The sequence below is a fragment of the Rhopalosiphum maidis genome, chromosome 3 (genome assembly GCF_003676215.2).
Source record: "Rhopalosiphum maidis isolate BTI-1 chromosome 3, ASM367621v3, whole genome shotgun sequence".
NCBI classification, from domain to species: Eukaryota; Metazoa; Arthropoda; class Insecta; order Hemiptera; family Aphididae; genus Rhopalosiphum; species Rhopalosiphum maidis.
The window spans coordinates 25,540,552-25,560,196 of NC_040879.1; the positions used below are offsets into that span (position 1 = coordinate 25,540,552).

The following is a 19,645-nucleotide window of genomic DNA, read 5'->3' on the forward strand; positions in this document are numbered from 1 at the left end:
TATTATTATTAATTTTTTTTTATAATTTAAATGTAAATTAAATAAACCATATTTAAAACTGATAACTTGGTCTCATATGCTTCATTTCAAAGTTAGGGAAAGCTGTGTTCTCGTTTATCATTAAAACATTTAAAAAAAATTATTTTTGAGCACATGCACAAATAATAAAATTTCAATTATTTCCAAAATGTGTATTACAATAACCTTTATGAAAATATGAAAATTCATATTACAGACTATTCCTAAAAAATATTGTATATCACCTTTATCTTTGGACAGACTGTAAGTATATTATTACATATATTTTTTTTTATTAATTTAATTACAAAATTATAACATTGTATATTACAGTTTTATACATAGATTTTTCAAAAGGCACGTGACATCAAAAATATTTTCCAGATCATTGTATTTTCAATAAATATTGGTTATACTTATATTGGAGGTAAATTATTATCTTAGTTTTAAAAATAAATTCGTAAAAAAGTTTGTAAGTAGCTATTTGCTGTTATTTAAACTTTAATTTTTGATGTGAACCCAATACCATTTGGAGGTTGCTGCTGGTGAGTACTACAGTAATTATTAGGCACTGTTGTGTCATAAGTGACACTGGTAGTAGTTGCTATAGGCACTGTGGCAGTTATGGAATCTGAGCTAGAGCTTGTTGATTGTTGGTTATAAATTTCTGATAGACCACCCCAACGTAGGCGATATTGCCTTGTGGTCCATGTCACAACTGATGGGCGCCATAAGAGTGCTGTTAAAAACAGATATGGTCCCATGAACTCTCTATACAACCAAGCAACTAAGTACTCAAATTTTGTAAATGGCAAAGGCCCATTCTGAAATTTAAAATACAAACAAAGTTAAAAATATAGATTATAGCTAATAAATGTACTAGATATAGTTTAATGTATAAATATGATTGAGTTGAGTTTCAACTGTTTTATAAACTTTATACATATCTTATTTTTTTAAAATTAAATATATACATTCAAATGGAAATAAAGATAAATTAAATTTTTAAAATCACCACTAAGATTTAAATTCTAGTTAGTTTGAACATAAGTATTTAGTACCAACTAATAATTTAAAAAAATAACTTCTATTGATAAAGTATAATAGATGTTCTTACACAACTATTTTAAGTAATAGGGTAACAATAAAAATCTACTCTTTTCATTTATGTGACTTATTAATTTTTATCCTTTCTAGTTTCATAAACCATTATTGATGGAATATTACTTTCCATTACATATTTAAAGATTAAAACTCACAGAAACAAGCCTAGAACTTGTAGATATGACAATTTTCAACCAATATATAGAATGTTTATAGATGGCAAAATCAAATTTAAATAAAATTTAGGTTAGGTTAGGTTAGGTTAGGTAAAAAAGCTAAAAAAAAACCACCAAGATAGCACAAATAGTATGTTTAAACAAACAACCTGGTTTTCTTTAAGAGAAGAAAGATTTTCACGGTTATTTACACATTATAACTAATTTTAAGTTATGATTATCTTATACTGAATTTTGTCATTATAATAATATTGAATAAAATTAATTTAATTTCAGTCCATTAGAATACTTAAATTAGTTAGTGAACAATTAAAAATACATTTTTAGTGATTTTAATATTTTTCTTTAAATAAACAGTCAATATAGCTTGTATTATAATTTTTGAAGTGACTCATAAAATAAAATATTGTATTATGCAAAAAGTTTAAATAGTAATAATTAATACTGATTTAAATATACCAATCAAATTAATTAATTTTTTTTAATTTAAAAAACCTTCAGTTTACCTAACATTAAGAAATACTTAATACATTTATATACTCAAAATTAAACTATTTGTTAAAAGTCTAGCATACCTGCATCACATTTAAGAGAATCCAATCTAATAAGAACCAAACAAGCACATGTATCATGTAGAATGCATAAGGATCAATTGAACCCCCAGAAAGTGTATTTGCTGCCCATGCAGCACATGCGCCTAAAATTAGACATTCAGATAATGGTTCCAATACAATTGTGTGTGGTACCATAGCTATCCTAAGTTTGACCCATCTGAAAAAAATTAAAGTATACTTTTTTATTAACAGGAAATCTTCTATTAAAAAGTAATTGTACAAATTTAAGTATTTATCAAATAAAATAAAAATAACTAATATTTATATATTACCTTCTAAGACGATCTTGAAATTTACTTAGTTCACTGCCTCCATTATTTTGTAATGCAGGTCGGCTACTTATCGTAGTGCGCCAACCTCGGGCAACTACTAATTTAGCCATAAAATAATCTTCAGCAAGATAACTAGCAAATGCTTGCAAACCACCACATTCATCCATTGCTTGCTTACGCAATAGTGTCGACATACCTGTATGGCATATAGCGCCTACAAGATCAGCCATTAAATACACTCGTGCATGAGCAGTTCCGAAAAATACCTAAAAAAAATTTTCAATAAAATACATTACTACATTAGTCGTCTGCCTTAAAAGAACTACTTAAAAGGACGCCACCCCGTATGTGTTATCTCCGTCTAACAAACGTACAATATCGTAAATTTTCCTTCAATAGAACCAACTTTGTGTCTAACTTAAATATTATAATGAAATGATGTGTTATTAAACTTAAAAATAAAAGCTTTATCTGTGTTTCCTTGTTGGTTTTTTACGATATTTTAATTTTTAAATGAATTATGATCATTTTCAAATATTTTTTATACTCATAACTCACTTAAAAATGAAAATATCGTAAAAAAACTAACGAGAGAAGACAAATAATGTTTTTACCTAAAAGTTTGATAATAGGTCAATTCACTCTATTATCAAAACTAAATGCACACTATTGAAACTGGTAAATGAAAATTTACCATGTCGTACGTAAGACGTGCGGGTGCGACGTCCTCTTAAAGAACTTAGTACTTTAATATTAATATTTATACTAAATATTAACTATGTTACACAATGCAATATGCATTTTTTTTAAGTTAAGCGTTACCTATAATATTTTGTAACAACTTTTTTTGTACAGCGTAAAATCATTTGACTTATAAAACATGTAGTAAAGAGTAGAGAATAGAGCACAATGGGAACTAATTAGACATTGTCCATCCAATATTATACGTATTATTGAAAAAAAAATGTTTACAAGTTTTATACTTGTTTTTATAGTATTTGTTTATCAGTATACAATATTAATACCCTAGGTTAGGTGAATATTTTTAACTTTATTTATAAAACTATTATCTAGTCTCATTTTATGTTTAAACAGTGGATACTGAGTATGAATAGAGTAACATTAACGAGACATAGTCATGTACAGAATATATGTAAACAGCAGGAAAGAGTACATCACACGAACGCATAACATTGGTTCATTGTCATATTTTAAAACAAGCATACAATACGCAATATAGTCATTAAACAATAAAAATGGTACATTGGTTCCCAACATATAAACTAAATCAGATATATGTACATTATTTTTAAAATATGATGTGTATTTAAGTATTGATAACTTCTTGAGTAGTTGCCTAGACACCAGTCCTAGTTACTGATTAGTCCGCTATACACGCCACTCGGTCCTGGGAATCGACTTTTTCAGATAGTCTGAACGGTCGGAACGAGTAGCATCAGTGTTTCAATATTCGACAATTCAGTTATTCTGTTTGAACAACCAAACTTGCGAATTTCAAAACCACCTTTTGATCGACGATATGATATAATAAGCAAGGACATTATAATGTAATGTTTGAAATTACCACAGAACAATATAGAAGCGACACTCTACTGTATCTCTACGGCATAAAGTATTGGACTCTCAAGTTAAAACCATACCCGTAATCTGATAAAATGTTGGTAACGTGTATCTCTATTTGTTACGATATCATAAAAACGGAAACAATACATTGACCGCATCTTATAGGCACTGTAGTGCCCTGTCTTAGAAATAGAAAAATTGCAATAGTGAATTTTGTAGATTCATTGTTGTTCTGTGCTTAATTACTACTCATTATGGTTTTAAAGTGAACAATTTATAATATTTGTAAAAATATGATGTTCTGTGATAATATTGTTATGATTTATTTAAGTAATAACGTATGATACGTCCCTCCAGAGATCTTGTCAAGGCCAGTCATCCAATTTGGCCAATACGCACACTGTCTATACTCTATACACTGAAATTACTAAATACCAATGGTGGATCCAAATACAAGGACGACGAACCCTGGCCCGCATTGAAGTTTTTAATTAACTCAATAGTTTTAATTCAAATTCAACGTAAATAAGGTTAAAAACGTATCTGTAATGCTGAGATCTTGTTTTCTCAAATCATACGCGCACAATTGTGACACTGTAGGAACATGGACGATATTTTTAACAGAACTAAAAAAAAAATAGTTTGTCCTGAATTATTTAAAATATCAAGTTCAAAATCAATCAACAGGTACCTCAATATTTTATTTTAATATATTAACTATAGGTACAATAGTATTACTAAAACATATACATACATAACACTTAAATTTTAGATTTTTTGATAACATTAATGATTCATTTTTAAGAAAATGAGAAGACTCAGCTGTTAGAGGATCAAATAAGTATTATATCACTATTTTCTTTATATTTTTTTTATTTTTAATAACCCCTAATCAGTAAGGACTCCGCAACGGAATCAGATTTTTTTCATGGAGGATAAACCTTAAAAAATTAAATAAACAATATTTATGACAAACGTATTGCATTCACATATGAGAGATCCAAAGTGGGGGAAGGCCAACTATACCTGCCTTAATGTGTATTTATTTCCCTTTAAAGCCTCCCACTACCATATACATAATTTAAATTAATTGTATGTTCCTATCTAATAGTCATCAACAATTTCAGTCGTAATAACAAACCGGAGAAAGTAAAATAATACGGAAAAAATATTTTTACAAATTATATTCAAGGTATTATCGAAAACGTTCATAGCAATTTAAGTACCCTTTTACTTATCATGGAAGAAAGACGTAGAGATATTATTTCTACAAAATTATTTACCTTCTATAAAAAATATATGATTGTTGATAATGATAATGATACAGTCTATTTGTATTATGATGTCTACGAACTGCGCAGTCTCTCATACCCTGCAATAGGACCAACATTGTAAGAGAAAAACATGGCCAATACTCTTACATGATATTATAAAACCAAGTTTCAGACCTTTTTTCTATCAATGTTGTCTCCAACTTCTCTTTTTACATTTGACTCACAAAATTAATTCACCCACACCGGTGCGTATTTTTCCACACAGGTTTGGCAAAACGAATTTCTAACATATTATCTTTATGGGTCTCTATGAAATAAATCCGTCAGTTAAAAGTTGAGTACTAAAATACTATCATCATATTATTAGTATTACAATATTATGTGATCAATGTTACTAATAAATTGTTGATAAAAATGTATAACAGTGATATTAATGTTTAAATGTTTTCGAATATTTCACTTTTGAATCAATTTATCTTCATAGACAATAGGTGGTATCATAGTAAAATGATTATTTTTATTTTGTCATTAATCATGAATAATTAACAGAAATTAAGATAGAGTGTAAACACTAGAGAGTGTAATTATAAGTGTAATATGTAAAAAAGAAACTAATAGCTAGTAATTAATTAATAAATACTTAAGTACCTTCATCTGTAATTACAATCGTTACGTAGATCTTCTAAAAACAACACTCGGTCAGCACTGCACATCTCATAATAATATTAACAAGTAACGACTATTATCATATATTTCAGAAAAAGTGTATAATTTAATGCATTATAAGACACAAATAAATTTCTGAGAGTAAAACAGCATAAATACAAAAAATGGTTCTCAACATTAGAAATATCTCACCATAAAGTATGTACTATGATTTGTTAAATTTTTAACTCAAGTAAAAAAATATATTTTTATTTTAGAATTTGATAACTGGAAAAAATGGCTTATGCCTACAAGAAAATATTATTGTCAGTTTTTAAACACATTTGTCAGAACTCAAAATTAATATATTAACAATATGACAGGTATTGAATTATAAATATGAATAAATAAGGTGAGTATTAATTGGAATTATATTGATTATAATATACATAGATGTAAATAAAAATTAATTCAACATTTCAAAATATTATACTCAACATGAAATGAAAAAAAAAGATTCATTATAATATAAACAATTTTATTGAAATTAAAACAAAAAATAAAATCTTTTTATTGAAATGAATAAAAAAAAAACCTTAAATAACAAAATATTACTTATACAACGGAGGAATATTTCATACTTCTCATATAACATTTTTTTAATCTTTAAAATGCAATTTATTTTTATTTTAGTTATTTTCTGGCCAGCCTTGAAAAATATGCATTCATAAATAACAGATATCAAAAACAAAAATAATACACCTTTGTATAAGTTTTGGAATAAGCGTAAACAACTTAAAATACATAAGACTGGAAAGCATTTCATTTAATTTAATATCAATTAAATGAAATAATGTCATAATTTTATTACTAAGCGCTTTAATCATATTAACCTTGAATTGTTTAATGAATAAAATTATTTATGTAAATGCAATAAAATAAATGTAATATCAAATATATAACAAATCATAAAGGTATAAATATAATATATAATATGTTCTCGTGGAAACAGAGAACTACGATTTTGAGGCCCAGATGCGATATAATTTTAAAGACTTTTGTACATCAGTGATATCTAAATTTTGAGTCATTAATCAACTCAATGGCCTAGATAAGAGAAGAATTGATATTTAAATATCTTCCAACATCTAATGAAATATTAAGTTGTTTTCAATAAAAAATATCCAATACATATTTTATCAAATACTATTTTCTTATAAAATATTACTCTTACCTGGAAGGGGGATTTTATTGAAGGGGACCTCTGTGCCTCTCTTCCAACTTGGTTGAAAGCAGTGACTGAATACTCATTTAAGCTTTTCAGATAGTAAAAACTAAAAATATCTCACGCTTCTAAATTAAGTGAATACACACTTGAATATGTCATAATAATAATTATATTTCCCAAAAAGATAAATTAAATAATTTTTTTTTTGACAAAGAAAATAAGTTTTTTTAAATAATATTAATATTAAAATAATAATATTTTAAGTACCGTGATATAATCAGATTTCATCAATATGTTAGTTGTATAAGAGGATATTGTGCCTCCGTGTGTTGTTTCGTATAACTAACAAATAATATACCAAAATGTATGTAGAGCAGTTTCAACCTTGTGAAGTAGATTAAATATTACAGTAAATTGACATATTACCAAATTTAAAGGTAAAAGCATCTATGTTCTTTCATTGGATGTTTATTTTTTGATATTTCAATTATTAAGCAAATTAAGATCTAATAAATTACATAAATTTAAGAATATTTATAAAATGTTAAAATTAAAATATCCTAAACGACCAACAAGAAAACACAGATAATATTATTATTCTTAGTTTAATAAATGGTCAATTCACTACAATATTAATATAACACAAAATTTAACCAACCGATCATAAAATATTTTTTATAATATTTTTAAACAATAAATTAATTTTGTACAATATGACAACTATGTGTTTAATTAGCTCTCATTAATTCAATTTTAGATTCAAAATACAATTTAATGCATCCAAGTAATTTGAAAATTTACCATCAGTCTAAAAATTAAATTAAGCAATAAAAATAGTGAGTTTCATTAAAAAACATATATATTTTATGTTTATTGCATTGCATGAGCAAAGTACACTAGTTAAAATAATAAATAGGTGCACGCCAAGGGTGTGGCAGTGTGGCATCTTTTTAATGGCTAATTATAATAAAAGCTATTTTTATGAACTTGGGTACTTGGGTACTTAAAATGGTAATTTTATTATTTTGATATTTCTATTATTATTCTATATAAAATAATGTAGAATATGCATGTTAATATTATTTATTTATAATAGCTTGGTCTTGGGTATAACAATATATGAATATAGACACACTTTAACAAAATAACAAATGTATGCACATACACTATACCGGATATTATTTTTATAATTAAGGGGCTGCTACTCTTTATCTCCCATCATAATATATTAAAATATATTTCGTATTTCCACGATTACGACTCTCTGGTTCAGTTTAGAGCAAAGGCACTTATCATATATTTTATAAAGAAGAATATTTCCTGTGCATTGGACTTGATAGATTTTTAATATTCACATTTTTTATGAATATAAGCATATTTTAAATTTAAAAATTATTTTGATTATTTTTAACTTATTCAAAAATATAAATATTACAAATATATCCGATCAATGCATAGAAAATATTGTTTGTTATAAAATATATTATAAGTGTCTTTGCCCTAAATTAAACCAGAGAGTTGTAATTGTGGAAATAAGGAATATCTTTATTCCTATATTATATGTGAGATAGATAGCAAAAACAAATGTTGGTGTGGCGACCTTATATTCATTGTCTTGAAAAAAATATATTTTGGAAATGTTTACAAGGCAATCATTTTTATAGTTTTAAATTTTTTGAAAAACATATTTTTAATTTCATTTTCCAAAGTAGAATATTTTTCAGAGAATTTCAGTATAATATGATGATTATTTAATTAGTTATAAGTATTTAAATTTTAAACGTGTAGATAGTGAACCAACATTGCTTGTGGTACATTTTTTAAGTACTACTCCATTAGTTTGGTCGTTTAAACTTTAAATATTTATAACTTATAAGTAATAGCTACAAGCAACACGAGTAACATTTATTTATTATAAATTTAAGAAAAATATTTTGCTTTAAAATATAAAATTAAAAATGTATGGTGTTATTTAAAAAACGTATACAAAAAATTAATCAATGACAATAAAAAAAATATGTTTTGTAATTACTTAAATTAAAAAAAAAAATTAATATATTTCAAGAAGATAAGTTTTTTTTTCATTTTTAATAATTGCACATACACACCATACACTACCATAAAATTGAGATTATTATGCTCTACAATACAGTTAATAACTTGAGATAATTATTTGATAAATTATTAGAATAATTTTTTCAAGTAAATATTATAATCCCATTTATTACACAATATCAAAATATTTTTTTTTATTGTTATATTAAAATATTAAAATGATGTATTATTTTTTTTTAAATAAATTATATTAAAAACAAAAAAATAAGATGTAAAGATGAAAATAATCATTCAATGAACAAATTAAATAAATATGCAAATATTGAGACAAAAGAATATCAATGATTATTTAAGTTTGTAATAATAGTTATGAGTAGCAACAGTAACATTCACAAATTTGAATAAAAATATAAAACTAAAAAAATTTTTTTTCTTAAATCAATAACTTGACATAATGTCAGCCAGAAAAAAAAAACAAATAAAAGTTTTAAAAATTACTTAATTGATGCATTTTTTAAAATTTAGAATTTATAATACTTGTTATTGTATTTTTAATATTTTAAAATTACTCAAAGAACATATGTGAGATATTTTAATAAATTCCAAAAGTCTTTGACCAAGCCTAAAATATTTTATCAAAAAATAATACGTATAAATAGCTTAAAACTATATTTAAAAAACAATTAAATGTTTCGAGTTTCATCGATAATTACTTTATGAATTATCAAAAAAAAAAAATAACTCATGCCATTTGATGATATATTATTATTTTACAAGTAAATATCCTAATCTCAAAATATAAAATAATTCCCACAGTTTTGTAATATAGAAAATGTCTATAACTTTAATCTTGCATAAAAATTATTGTAAGTTTACACACAACTTTTTCTAAATCCCACAATAATAACTAATAACAACCTTTTATGAAATTTTTAAATTTTTTGACCGAGCATACATCATTTAAGACATTTATTTAAAAAAAAAAATTCAAATGTCTTTAAATAACTCAAAAAGTGTCAATATACTTTGAAAAAATATACCATGTATTAAAAATAGTAAGAATGTCAAATATCTATGGATAATCAATTTTGAAATATAACAATATAGCAAAATCTAATTTTGGGTAAAAATATCTATTTTTTACAATGTTTTCTTTGTTTTACCGATTTTTTAAGATAAGTATTGGAATTTTTTTACTTTTGACCTCCTTTAATACCATTTATATCTTTTTCCTATCAAAATAAAATATGGTCGTTGAAGATTAAACGGTTTTAACTACTCAAAATGTAATAACAGACAATAATAAATAATTAAATATATAAACGTTATGTTCTAAAAGCACTATGGTCTAATTTTTGTAAAATGTTACTGTGCCCCTAAAAATATTCTGTGAGGAACATTTTAAGTTAGATTAAATATTCAAACATAATATGAACAATATGTAGAAAAAATTTCAATTTTGCATTAAAGTTCCTAAACTCATGAATATTCCAGGGAATTTTCCATAAAAATCCTGAAAGTTTACACAATTCTATTCATGAATGTAATTGTTTAAAGTATGTTAAGTATTCTTAGATATAGCCGCTAATGTGCTATATAAAAACTGCCTCTTGTAAGCTAGACTAAATAGTAAACAAAAAACATATTTCACAATACTAATATCAGGTATATATTAATTGCACAGAAAATCTTAGGTAAAAAAAAATAAATGTGAAGTAAAAAAAAGGTATACATATAATGTGCCAATTGATTTTGATAACTTCTAATCCGTTTTTACACGTTGAAAAAAAAATTAGATTAAAAATCACAAGTACAAATAACAAAAACCAAAGTTGATGAAAATATATTCAAATATTTAAATGGAAATCTAGATATGTTTGAATTTATGAAAAAGATAAGCTATTACTACAAAAAAGTTTAATAAAATAATAAAATGAAAATCTATACAATACGTAGCTACATTTTTCTTATTTTCATTTCATTTTTTTAGAAAAGTAAAAATTGACACTTCAATATAAATTTCAACGGTCGTACAACTCAATAATTTTATAAAGTATTAATTCTTAAATTATAAAAATTAAACCAACTAAGACAATTTTTTTTTTTTTAATAAAAATATTATTTTTTGCGCAATTAATGTATACCTCTTTAATATACCTTTTTTATACCGACGCAATGTATGTTATACAAGTAGAGTCCAAAAATCGGCGCCATTGACAAACAACGCTAAAATCCTGGATACATGATGATATACTTAATGTTATAGAAAATTGTAAATATAAGTACAAAGTAATGCATTGAAGTGTAACATCTTCTTACCGTATTACTCCCATTAATATTTTATTCATATCCTAATTGTTACAAACTCTCACTACCAAAGCAGTCAAATTTACAATCATTGATATAAAATTTTGATTTCTCTATTGATATTTAAATACCCTATAATTTCATCACACCACAGTTAAAATTTAAATAATTTTAAAATAATATTTTTGATTATTTCATTATTTAACCATATTATATTGTGTATATATTTTGGAATATTGTATTATATTAATTTAGTATATTTATTTAAGTATCTGCTTTGTTTACTATTTTATACCTACTCTAATACTCGTATAATAAATCTGAAGATTTTGTATGCTTGCATTAGTTAATACTAATAGATTGTTTTCAATAACAGTTATAATGATAAATTCCTTAAGACTCAATTTTTCTAACATATTTGTTTAACCTCTATAAGTTTATATAATATGATGATGATTCATACATGAAAACTCCACTTCATTAATATAATGTTGACTTTTTTTTTTTAACAAAATCTGAATCCATTATTTTAACAATGGCATTATTACTTGGTATATTCAATTAGGTTAGTAACATTAAGATACCTAATAAACTTATCACCAAATTAAAATAATTATCAAAAACTACATAATTATGTAAAGATTAATTATGTTTGAACACATTTTATAACTTTAACTAGTAAAATAAATTAAAACTAATTACATTTTAACTCGTATAAATTAACTAAAACTCTATTAAAAATCAAATTATTAAATGTATATGTATAGATATATAATGTATATTTTAAAATTAACTGTCAATATGATAAATTCTTTATTATAAATTCAAAAATAAATAAATATAAGAATATTATATGAATTATACGATTTGTAAATTTGATAAATTATCTAGAATATTAAATTAAATTAATTTGTATAAAAATTTTCTCAGTACATATATCTTACTCATACATAGATAATAATTCCATTGTAAAATGTTTAAAACTACACATGGTTATTATAATTCAAAATTGTAAAATTAGCTATTTATTAAAAACTCTAAAGATGATAAATGTATTTTAAAATACTTACTTTTTCTAAAGTAGCAACAAAACGTCGTTGTTTGCGAGTTTGGCATTGGTATTCTACTTTCCCATTTAATTTTAAAAATGATGAAGGATCTGCCGTATTATCTGACAAAGGTGGAGTCATAGGCTCAGTTCTATTATCAATTCGATCACATGTGAATGGTACTTGATGTACAATTGCAACATCATCAGCCATATTATCAACCATATCACTAAGTGTATCTTTTTTCACTGTAAATAAAGAAGTTGATAAAATAAATTAAATATATTAATTCAAATTTTTTAAATTGTATTTCAACTCTATTAGTTTCATAGGATTAATCAGTTGTTAGTACATATATACATAAACTTTAATTAAGAAAAAAACTACTAGTATATTATGTAAGTTAAATAGCTAATAAATAATCAACCATCATAATAGATGATTTAGGAAACAAATAATATAGCTGATAATAATTTTATTATTATATTGCATGAATAAAAAAATATATTTATTATTTTTATACTTTTTATCGAACTATCTGATATGAGTATCAAAGAATACTTGGCTGCTTGGTATGCTGCGTGTACATTATTGATTTTTGGATTAACACCTACTTGAGAACCACCTATAAAACATAATTAAAATAAAATGTTAACTGAAATTTTTAATTTTCAGATAATATGTACAGAAAAATATTAAAAGAAGATTATTCTATAAACTAAGAAAATATTTATTATAAATATAATTAAATACCTAAAAAAAGTCGAGCATCTACTGATGGATACATTTCTAATAGCCGATTAGCTACCATTGCAGCAGGATCATTTTGATCGACCACACATATTAATACTTCATACTGTAAATGATTATTACCATAGACTATAATCCAAAACAATTTATATTAACTTGCAATAAAAGATAATACTACCATTGGGTATTCCATTTGAAAGTATGAGCTTAAGTTGACAAATAGATTAGGATCAACACCCAATAATGGTTTCAATATACTAACACCCGGATATTGTTTTTTGTTATTTCTCGGCAACCCATGTTCTAAAGATACTAAAGATGGTATCAACTGAACAGATGATTCTGGTTTGGGCTTTCTGTAGAGTTTAAACTTCCTGTTAATAGAAATATAATAAAGATTATAGGTGGTATTTTTTAACCGTTCTTATAATGAAATAATGTATAATTTTTAATAATTACCCATAGCATATTGCACTTATGTGCACCAACCAATAACCGCACCAGAATATGAGCAGCCCGCAAGCCAATAGTATGTCATAATCGACAAACATTGGCGGTGGTATCAGTTGCATCGTTTTTTCTACCGCTTGTCCTTACTATTGTATCCATCTACGAGTTATGTCCTCTCTGGCACTGGAACACCTAGACACGAGACTTCACGTTTACATAACAATTCGAAACGCGGCGAAGGTATCTGTAGATTTGTTGGTGAGAATTAGGCGTATTATTGTCGTCGTCGTCGTCGTCGTCGGTATTCGGTTGCCGCGACACGAAAAACACGATAGGAATTCAACACGATTTGGCGGTCAGACACTCGCTGCTAGTTGTCGATGAATGATAATTGAGATCGGCCTCACGGCGTGACGAAAACAGGCTGAACTAGCCGAAAACGCATTTCGTACGGCAGCGGTGATTGCGTAACATCTTTTATTATCAGCTAGTACGTATTATCGAAAGGGCGAAGCGTGTGCGGTGTCATTGAGAATCGAATAGTGTAACATGACGCCTCGTGTACTATGCAAAATACTTAATATCATATACGCGCGTACAATGTATTGCATGAACACTACTACAGAGTACAGATTGCGTGAGCAATAATCGAACGACATTGTTGCATAATACGTGCCCGAAGTCTGATAAGCATTACCCATAAATTATCATAATCATCATTATTATTACTATTATTGTTGTTGTTGTTGTTGTTGTTGTTATAAATTACACATTTACACATCCGCGCGCGTGATAGTGGTGATTGGAGCACGGTGGCGTTGGCGCTAAACAGATTACAGGTACGCCGGTCACTGACATCCTCGTAAATACCATTCAGGTTTGCCGCTATCGCATACCAAGCCTCCGACGGTGTTCATCGTAACAATAATAACAATATTGTTATTATTTATATTATTGCTATCAGGTCAGGCGACTATTATGGACTAGGAGGTGAACGAATGATAACGTCGTACGCATAGATGAGATCATCATTATAATTATTCGTAATAATAGTTTCGTGATAGGTACTTTTTATCGTTGTTTAAATAGGTACCGCTCGAGGACTCGGTGTCGCGCAGGTACGTCGCCAATAAATAAAAAGTGCGATTCGCGTACCTATGGAAAAAAATGCACTAAACGTATGTGTGTCTACGTGCCAATGTGTGTACTGTACTGTACTATTGCGTGTATTGTTTAATGCAATAAAAAAAACTTACAGGCCGCGTCGACGTTAGCAGACGTGTGCTGTGAATCGATTTAATTAGGGAACTTGCGCGCGCGCGCGCATAGGTGTGTGTGTGTGTGTGTGAGTGTGTTGTATACTTGTATGTATTGTGTATGTGTATTATAATAGGTGTGTGTAGTACACTATTATTATACACGCGATGCACGTGAGTTGGGACGAAAATTAATCAAAATCGACGTCGGCGTACCGGCACAAGGGCCGGTAAAATGTATTATTACCGTCAAGCTCGACCAATTTCACAAAAAGCACTAAGTCCTTTTTACTTTACGTACCTACCTAATTTAGTACTTATATGGACCGCGTGTAGTAACGATGATATTTACGAGATCATATAATAATATGTCTGGGTATAGTGGACAATTTTGTAAAATAAATTTTAACGGAGAAATTCACCAGAAAACATTTATACACAGTAGTTCATCAGTGGCGTATCCATTCATAAATCATAATGGTTGGCAAAGGGACATCAACTCCACATTAATTACGTTAAATAATATAATAATATATTTTTTTTTAACTATTCCCATTTAAAAACATGAAACATAATAATAAACTTAATGTAGGTATTGCAATATTCAATATTAAACATACTTAATCACTAAAGACTAAATCACATAATATGTGAAGTGTTTTTGATGTTATCTAATCTTTTTAGAATATAAAATTAATTATTATCATTATCGCATATTTTTTTTTAAATATTTCATTAATTATTAATTATGGTTATAGTTGAAATAGCATGATTATCAACATAAAACACCGCAAAATGTTAGCAGTATTTTATTCCGCTTGCCTAAGGTTTAAATACTTGCAAATAATTAACTACTTGTTCAAAATGTAATTTGTATGTTTTATAATTTATTACATAGAAATGCGTACTTAAAAAATATTTCACTTTAGAATATGAAATTAAAAATAGATCTTATTAAAAACAATAATAATAAAAAAATGTTATTTTAATATTTTTAGCAATTATGAGTATTGTATTTTAAAAAAAAAATCGTATTTATAATTTTTTATTATAATCTAATTATTTTCCAAAAAGGTACCTAGAACAATGCAATTATAAGATATTAAGATGACTGGATCAAATAATAAAATACTATTGTTGTACCTATTTTTAATTGAAATTAATGATATTATAATTTATCGTATCACATACCATAGATTAAAATACACTAGTATATTTTATCAATGCACATACCTTAAGTATATCCTTAGAGTAATATCTAATATAAAATAGTTGCTACCATTATTTTATATTTTATATATAATATTATGTTGTAACTATTAAGCATACAATTATATAATATATTACTATAATAATTTATAATGAAAAAATTGTCACAGTACCTAATTTTAATTTATTATGTTTCATCAGAAAGAAGAAAGGGGTAATACTAAAAATCTTGTATTCACCACTGAAGTCTACATGGTGAGCAAGAAGAGACCACCTAGCGACTAGCCGCATTTATAGTAAAATAAGAAAAACATTAGCTAAAAAAAAAATTCTCGATCGACGAATGGTAGAAGAAAATAAATTGGATACATATATATATATATATGAGTATATTGCGATATGCCTACGTATAATAAATCGATCACTGTTACCTATATACCTAGATTAGTTATAAAATATGTAATAGAATGTAAAACGAAATAATATCATGCATTCATGCAATGATCAAATTATAGTATCATAATAGTTGCCTATTTTATGTACCTAAACTTAACAAATCTCATTTTATTGAATATTTTTTAAAAATAATTCTCATAACATCAAAATAAAACCTATTGTATATAATAGATATAAGTATATCAGTTATGGCAATTAAAATTTTAGAATATATTATTGAAAAATGAATGACTGAATTAGTTCAAAAACAGTCATTATTTATTTAATCTTTAAACATCCAAAAATTTATATTAGCTTTAAAAACAACATCTATATATACTTCAATTCTTATGATTTGCTTAGAAAATTATCAAATCTAATAAGTATCATTCAATTTTAACGGTTATAAATATTCACTTACAACGTATAATATAAACTTATAAAACTTCAGCAAAATATAATTCAAAATAATGTTATTTTTTATTTATCTTCGCTTAATATTTACTCAAATCCCAACTAACCTTAAATTAGTCATATATTCAAATACCATAAATTAAATTCAAAGTTATTTTTTTCGTTTTATTTAATATTGAAATTAGGATATCGCTGTTGTCTCCATGACTCCGTTTTACAAAAGTTGACAAAGTAAATTTGTGTTTAGCAGAACCAAGTTTGTGTTGTTACTTTGTTAGCTTTAATATTTGAAGAGTAAATTGATGTATTATCGAACATTATAAAAAAAACATTATTTGTGATTGTATAGTTGTATGTTGATTATTTACAACTTTTTAATTTTTAAGCGAGTTATGAGCATTATTAAATTGCATATTTTAAATACTCATAAGTTGTTTAACAATTGAAATATTGCGTAATTGTTATACATTATAATTTTCTTACCTTTAATTTTGATTATAGGTCAATTCGTTCTAATATTGAAGCTAATACAATAAATTGATTTTGTTAAAACTAAATTTACTATAATGTTTTATGTTTATACAACGGGAGACAACAGTTTTATGAAATATTTTAGATACTTGTGCCTACACATTGACTATACAACTTAAATTACAAATAATATACTCTGCATAAAAACCTTATGACTTATTATAAGTTATGACACATGAAGGTATTTTAGTTTTATTATAAATAATACCTAATAATGGACTTTATATAATTATAGTATGTACTGTAATTTTTATTTATTATACTATAATTTATAGTTATTTTTATGGTACTTATAATATAATAAAATGAAATAGATACGTTAAATGTAACGAAGAATAAAACTAATAAGTGAAGTATACCTTTAAGATAATGCTTTATATATATAGAGAGAGATGTATATTATATATTAATAATTTCATACTGATTAGTTAGGAATTCATTATTTGCTTAAGCAATAAACAAAACTGTAAATCATAAATGTATACCGTATAACCTTAATATTTTAAAGTTATGATGTGTTTATTTTAAAATGTAAAAAGTTTAAATATTAAATATACCTATATATTATTAATATCTTCATGTTTTAATTAACTTAGAATTTCAATTGAATATTTTTAAAATTTTAGAAATGTTATATTAATTTTATTTGATTACAACTGACTTATAATATTATATTAATATATCATATAAATTAAAAAAACTGGTTAAGTCACTCTGCTGTAAAGTAGATGTAAATTTAAAGTGTTCCTATAGTCGCAGGTCAGTAACCAATAGGTCACTGATAGATGTATTAAAATTTGAACTCGATAAACGATAATAAATCATTGAATACAAAAATTGAAAAAACGATTCTGCGCAGGTCGCAAAGACGTATAACGTTTTCACCCCCTATTAATAAAAATAACTTCTAAGTTAAGTATAGTAATACGATAAGTAATACCATTGATTATAAATACTAGTATTTATAATAAATGGTAAAACTAATCTTTGCTAAATAAATCGCATATTCGTTAAGTCGTATTTCAAATATAATAAATATTATTGTTATTAACTTATAAGTCATTAATACCGGAGTATGTACAGTAGAAAGAAGTAAATAGGTTTGTGGCAAAGACGTATGGCACGTATCAAGACATATAACTCTCAACCTAATCATGCTTTTTTTAATGTTATAATTCCTCAACTTGTTCAACTTTGACTAAGGAATGATTACTATATTTTATATTAGCCATTTGGTACCTATATACTTATACTAGTTGTTAGAAATTTATATTTTGAAATTTTGTAAATGGTAATTTACCATTCACCGTTGGTGTAATATTCGTAATCAAATTATTAAATTATATTGTACAACTTGTAATACATGTTCAGCAAAATATTAAGGTAGAACAAAAAAAGAAACTCACCCGATTAAATCATCAAATACATTTTCTTCTAATTATATGGACCTTTAGTATATTTACGATTTTTGGTTGAACCCGTTTACAGGATAAGTTGTAGACTATAGTAGGTACACTAAATACACTGTATTTGAATAGTACACCGAATAGTGTTACGACTTACGACTACTTTGCAACAGTATTGCGCACTTTTAACACAGCTGCTGTTGCCGTTGTAATCAACCGGATACGTTATTGTTTGTTATATATCTATTGCAAATAGTTTACAAAAAATAATAGATAAATCATAATCATAAAATCATAAAAATAGTAATAATGGTACTTATTAATAATTAGTCATGGATTTTTAATTTCAATAGGTACTTGTAAAAATCATATTATTATAATATTTTTGAATTCTTTTTATCATATTTTTATAATTTCTTTTTTTTAGCCATTCAAAGTATTATTTATATATATGATAAATAATAATAATCATATACTAATGAGGGAACTTTTATGTCAAATATGCGCGATTAATAAGTAAAATATAAGTAGCAAAATGTACCAGATGCGATTGTTTATTGCGCAGCAATGTTGCTACAATACGAAATAATAAAATAATAAAAACACGGTACGTGATGAATAATACATATTAATTAAATTTAAAAAAATATATATAGGTACCTATTATTATATTATTGAAAAATAAATAATGCTACTGCTTTATAGTAATAATCAACAACTATATAATAAATAATGATTGCTATATATAAAAGATATGTGTTAATTATTATATAGCTATTATACTCATCAGTATCTATATGTCTATTAAAATATATAAATTGTCCTTCAAAAAAACTTGGTTGAGTACGAATATTACAAATAAACACGT

The 19,645-nt window shown here is 25.4% G+C and overlaps 1 protein-coding gene across 4 annotated transcripts; it reads right to left on the minus strand.

The window, feature by feature from the left end:
- Positions 1-317: 317 nt before the first annotated feature.
- Positions 318-18,978, minus strand: LOC113555825 (ceramide glucosyltransferase). 4 transcript variants are annotated; one of them, XM_026960383.1, is made up of 9 exons: positions 18,778-18,978; positions 13,536-13,718; positions 13,255-13,450; positions 13,080-13,182; positions 12,850-12,951; positions 12,348-12,574; positions 2,185-2,450; positions 1,874-2,069; positions 318-842 (listed from the first exon to the last, which is right to left on the minus strand). In XM_026960383.1, exons 2-9 carry the CDS (start codon positions 13,646-13,648, stop codon positions 513-515), a joined length of 1,533 nt encoding a protein of 510 aa, XP_026816184.1. In that variant the 5' UTR covers positions 13,649-13,718; positions 18,778-18,978; the 3' UTR covers positions 318-512. The 4 variants fall into 4 exon arrangements, with proteins under 4 accessions (XP_026816184.1, XP_026816183.1, XP_026816185.1 ...); XM_026960382.1 differs by having other exon boundaries at positions 13,536-14,090; XM_026960384.1 differs by lacking the exon at positions 18,778-18,978 and adding an exon at positions 14,256-15,284.
- Between the last annotated feature and the right edge of the window lie 667 nt (positions 18,979-19,645).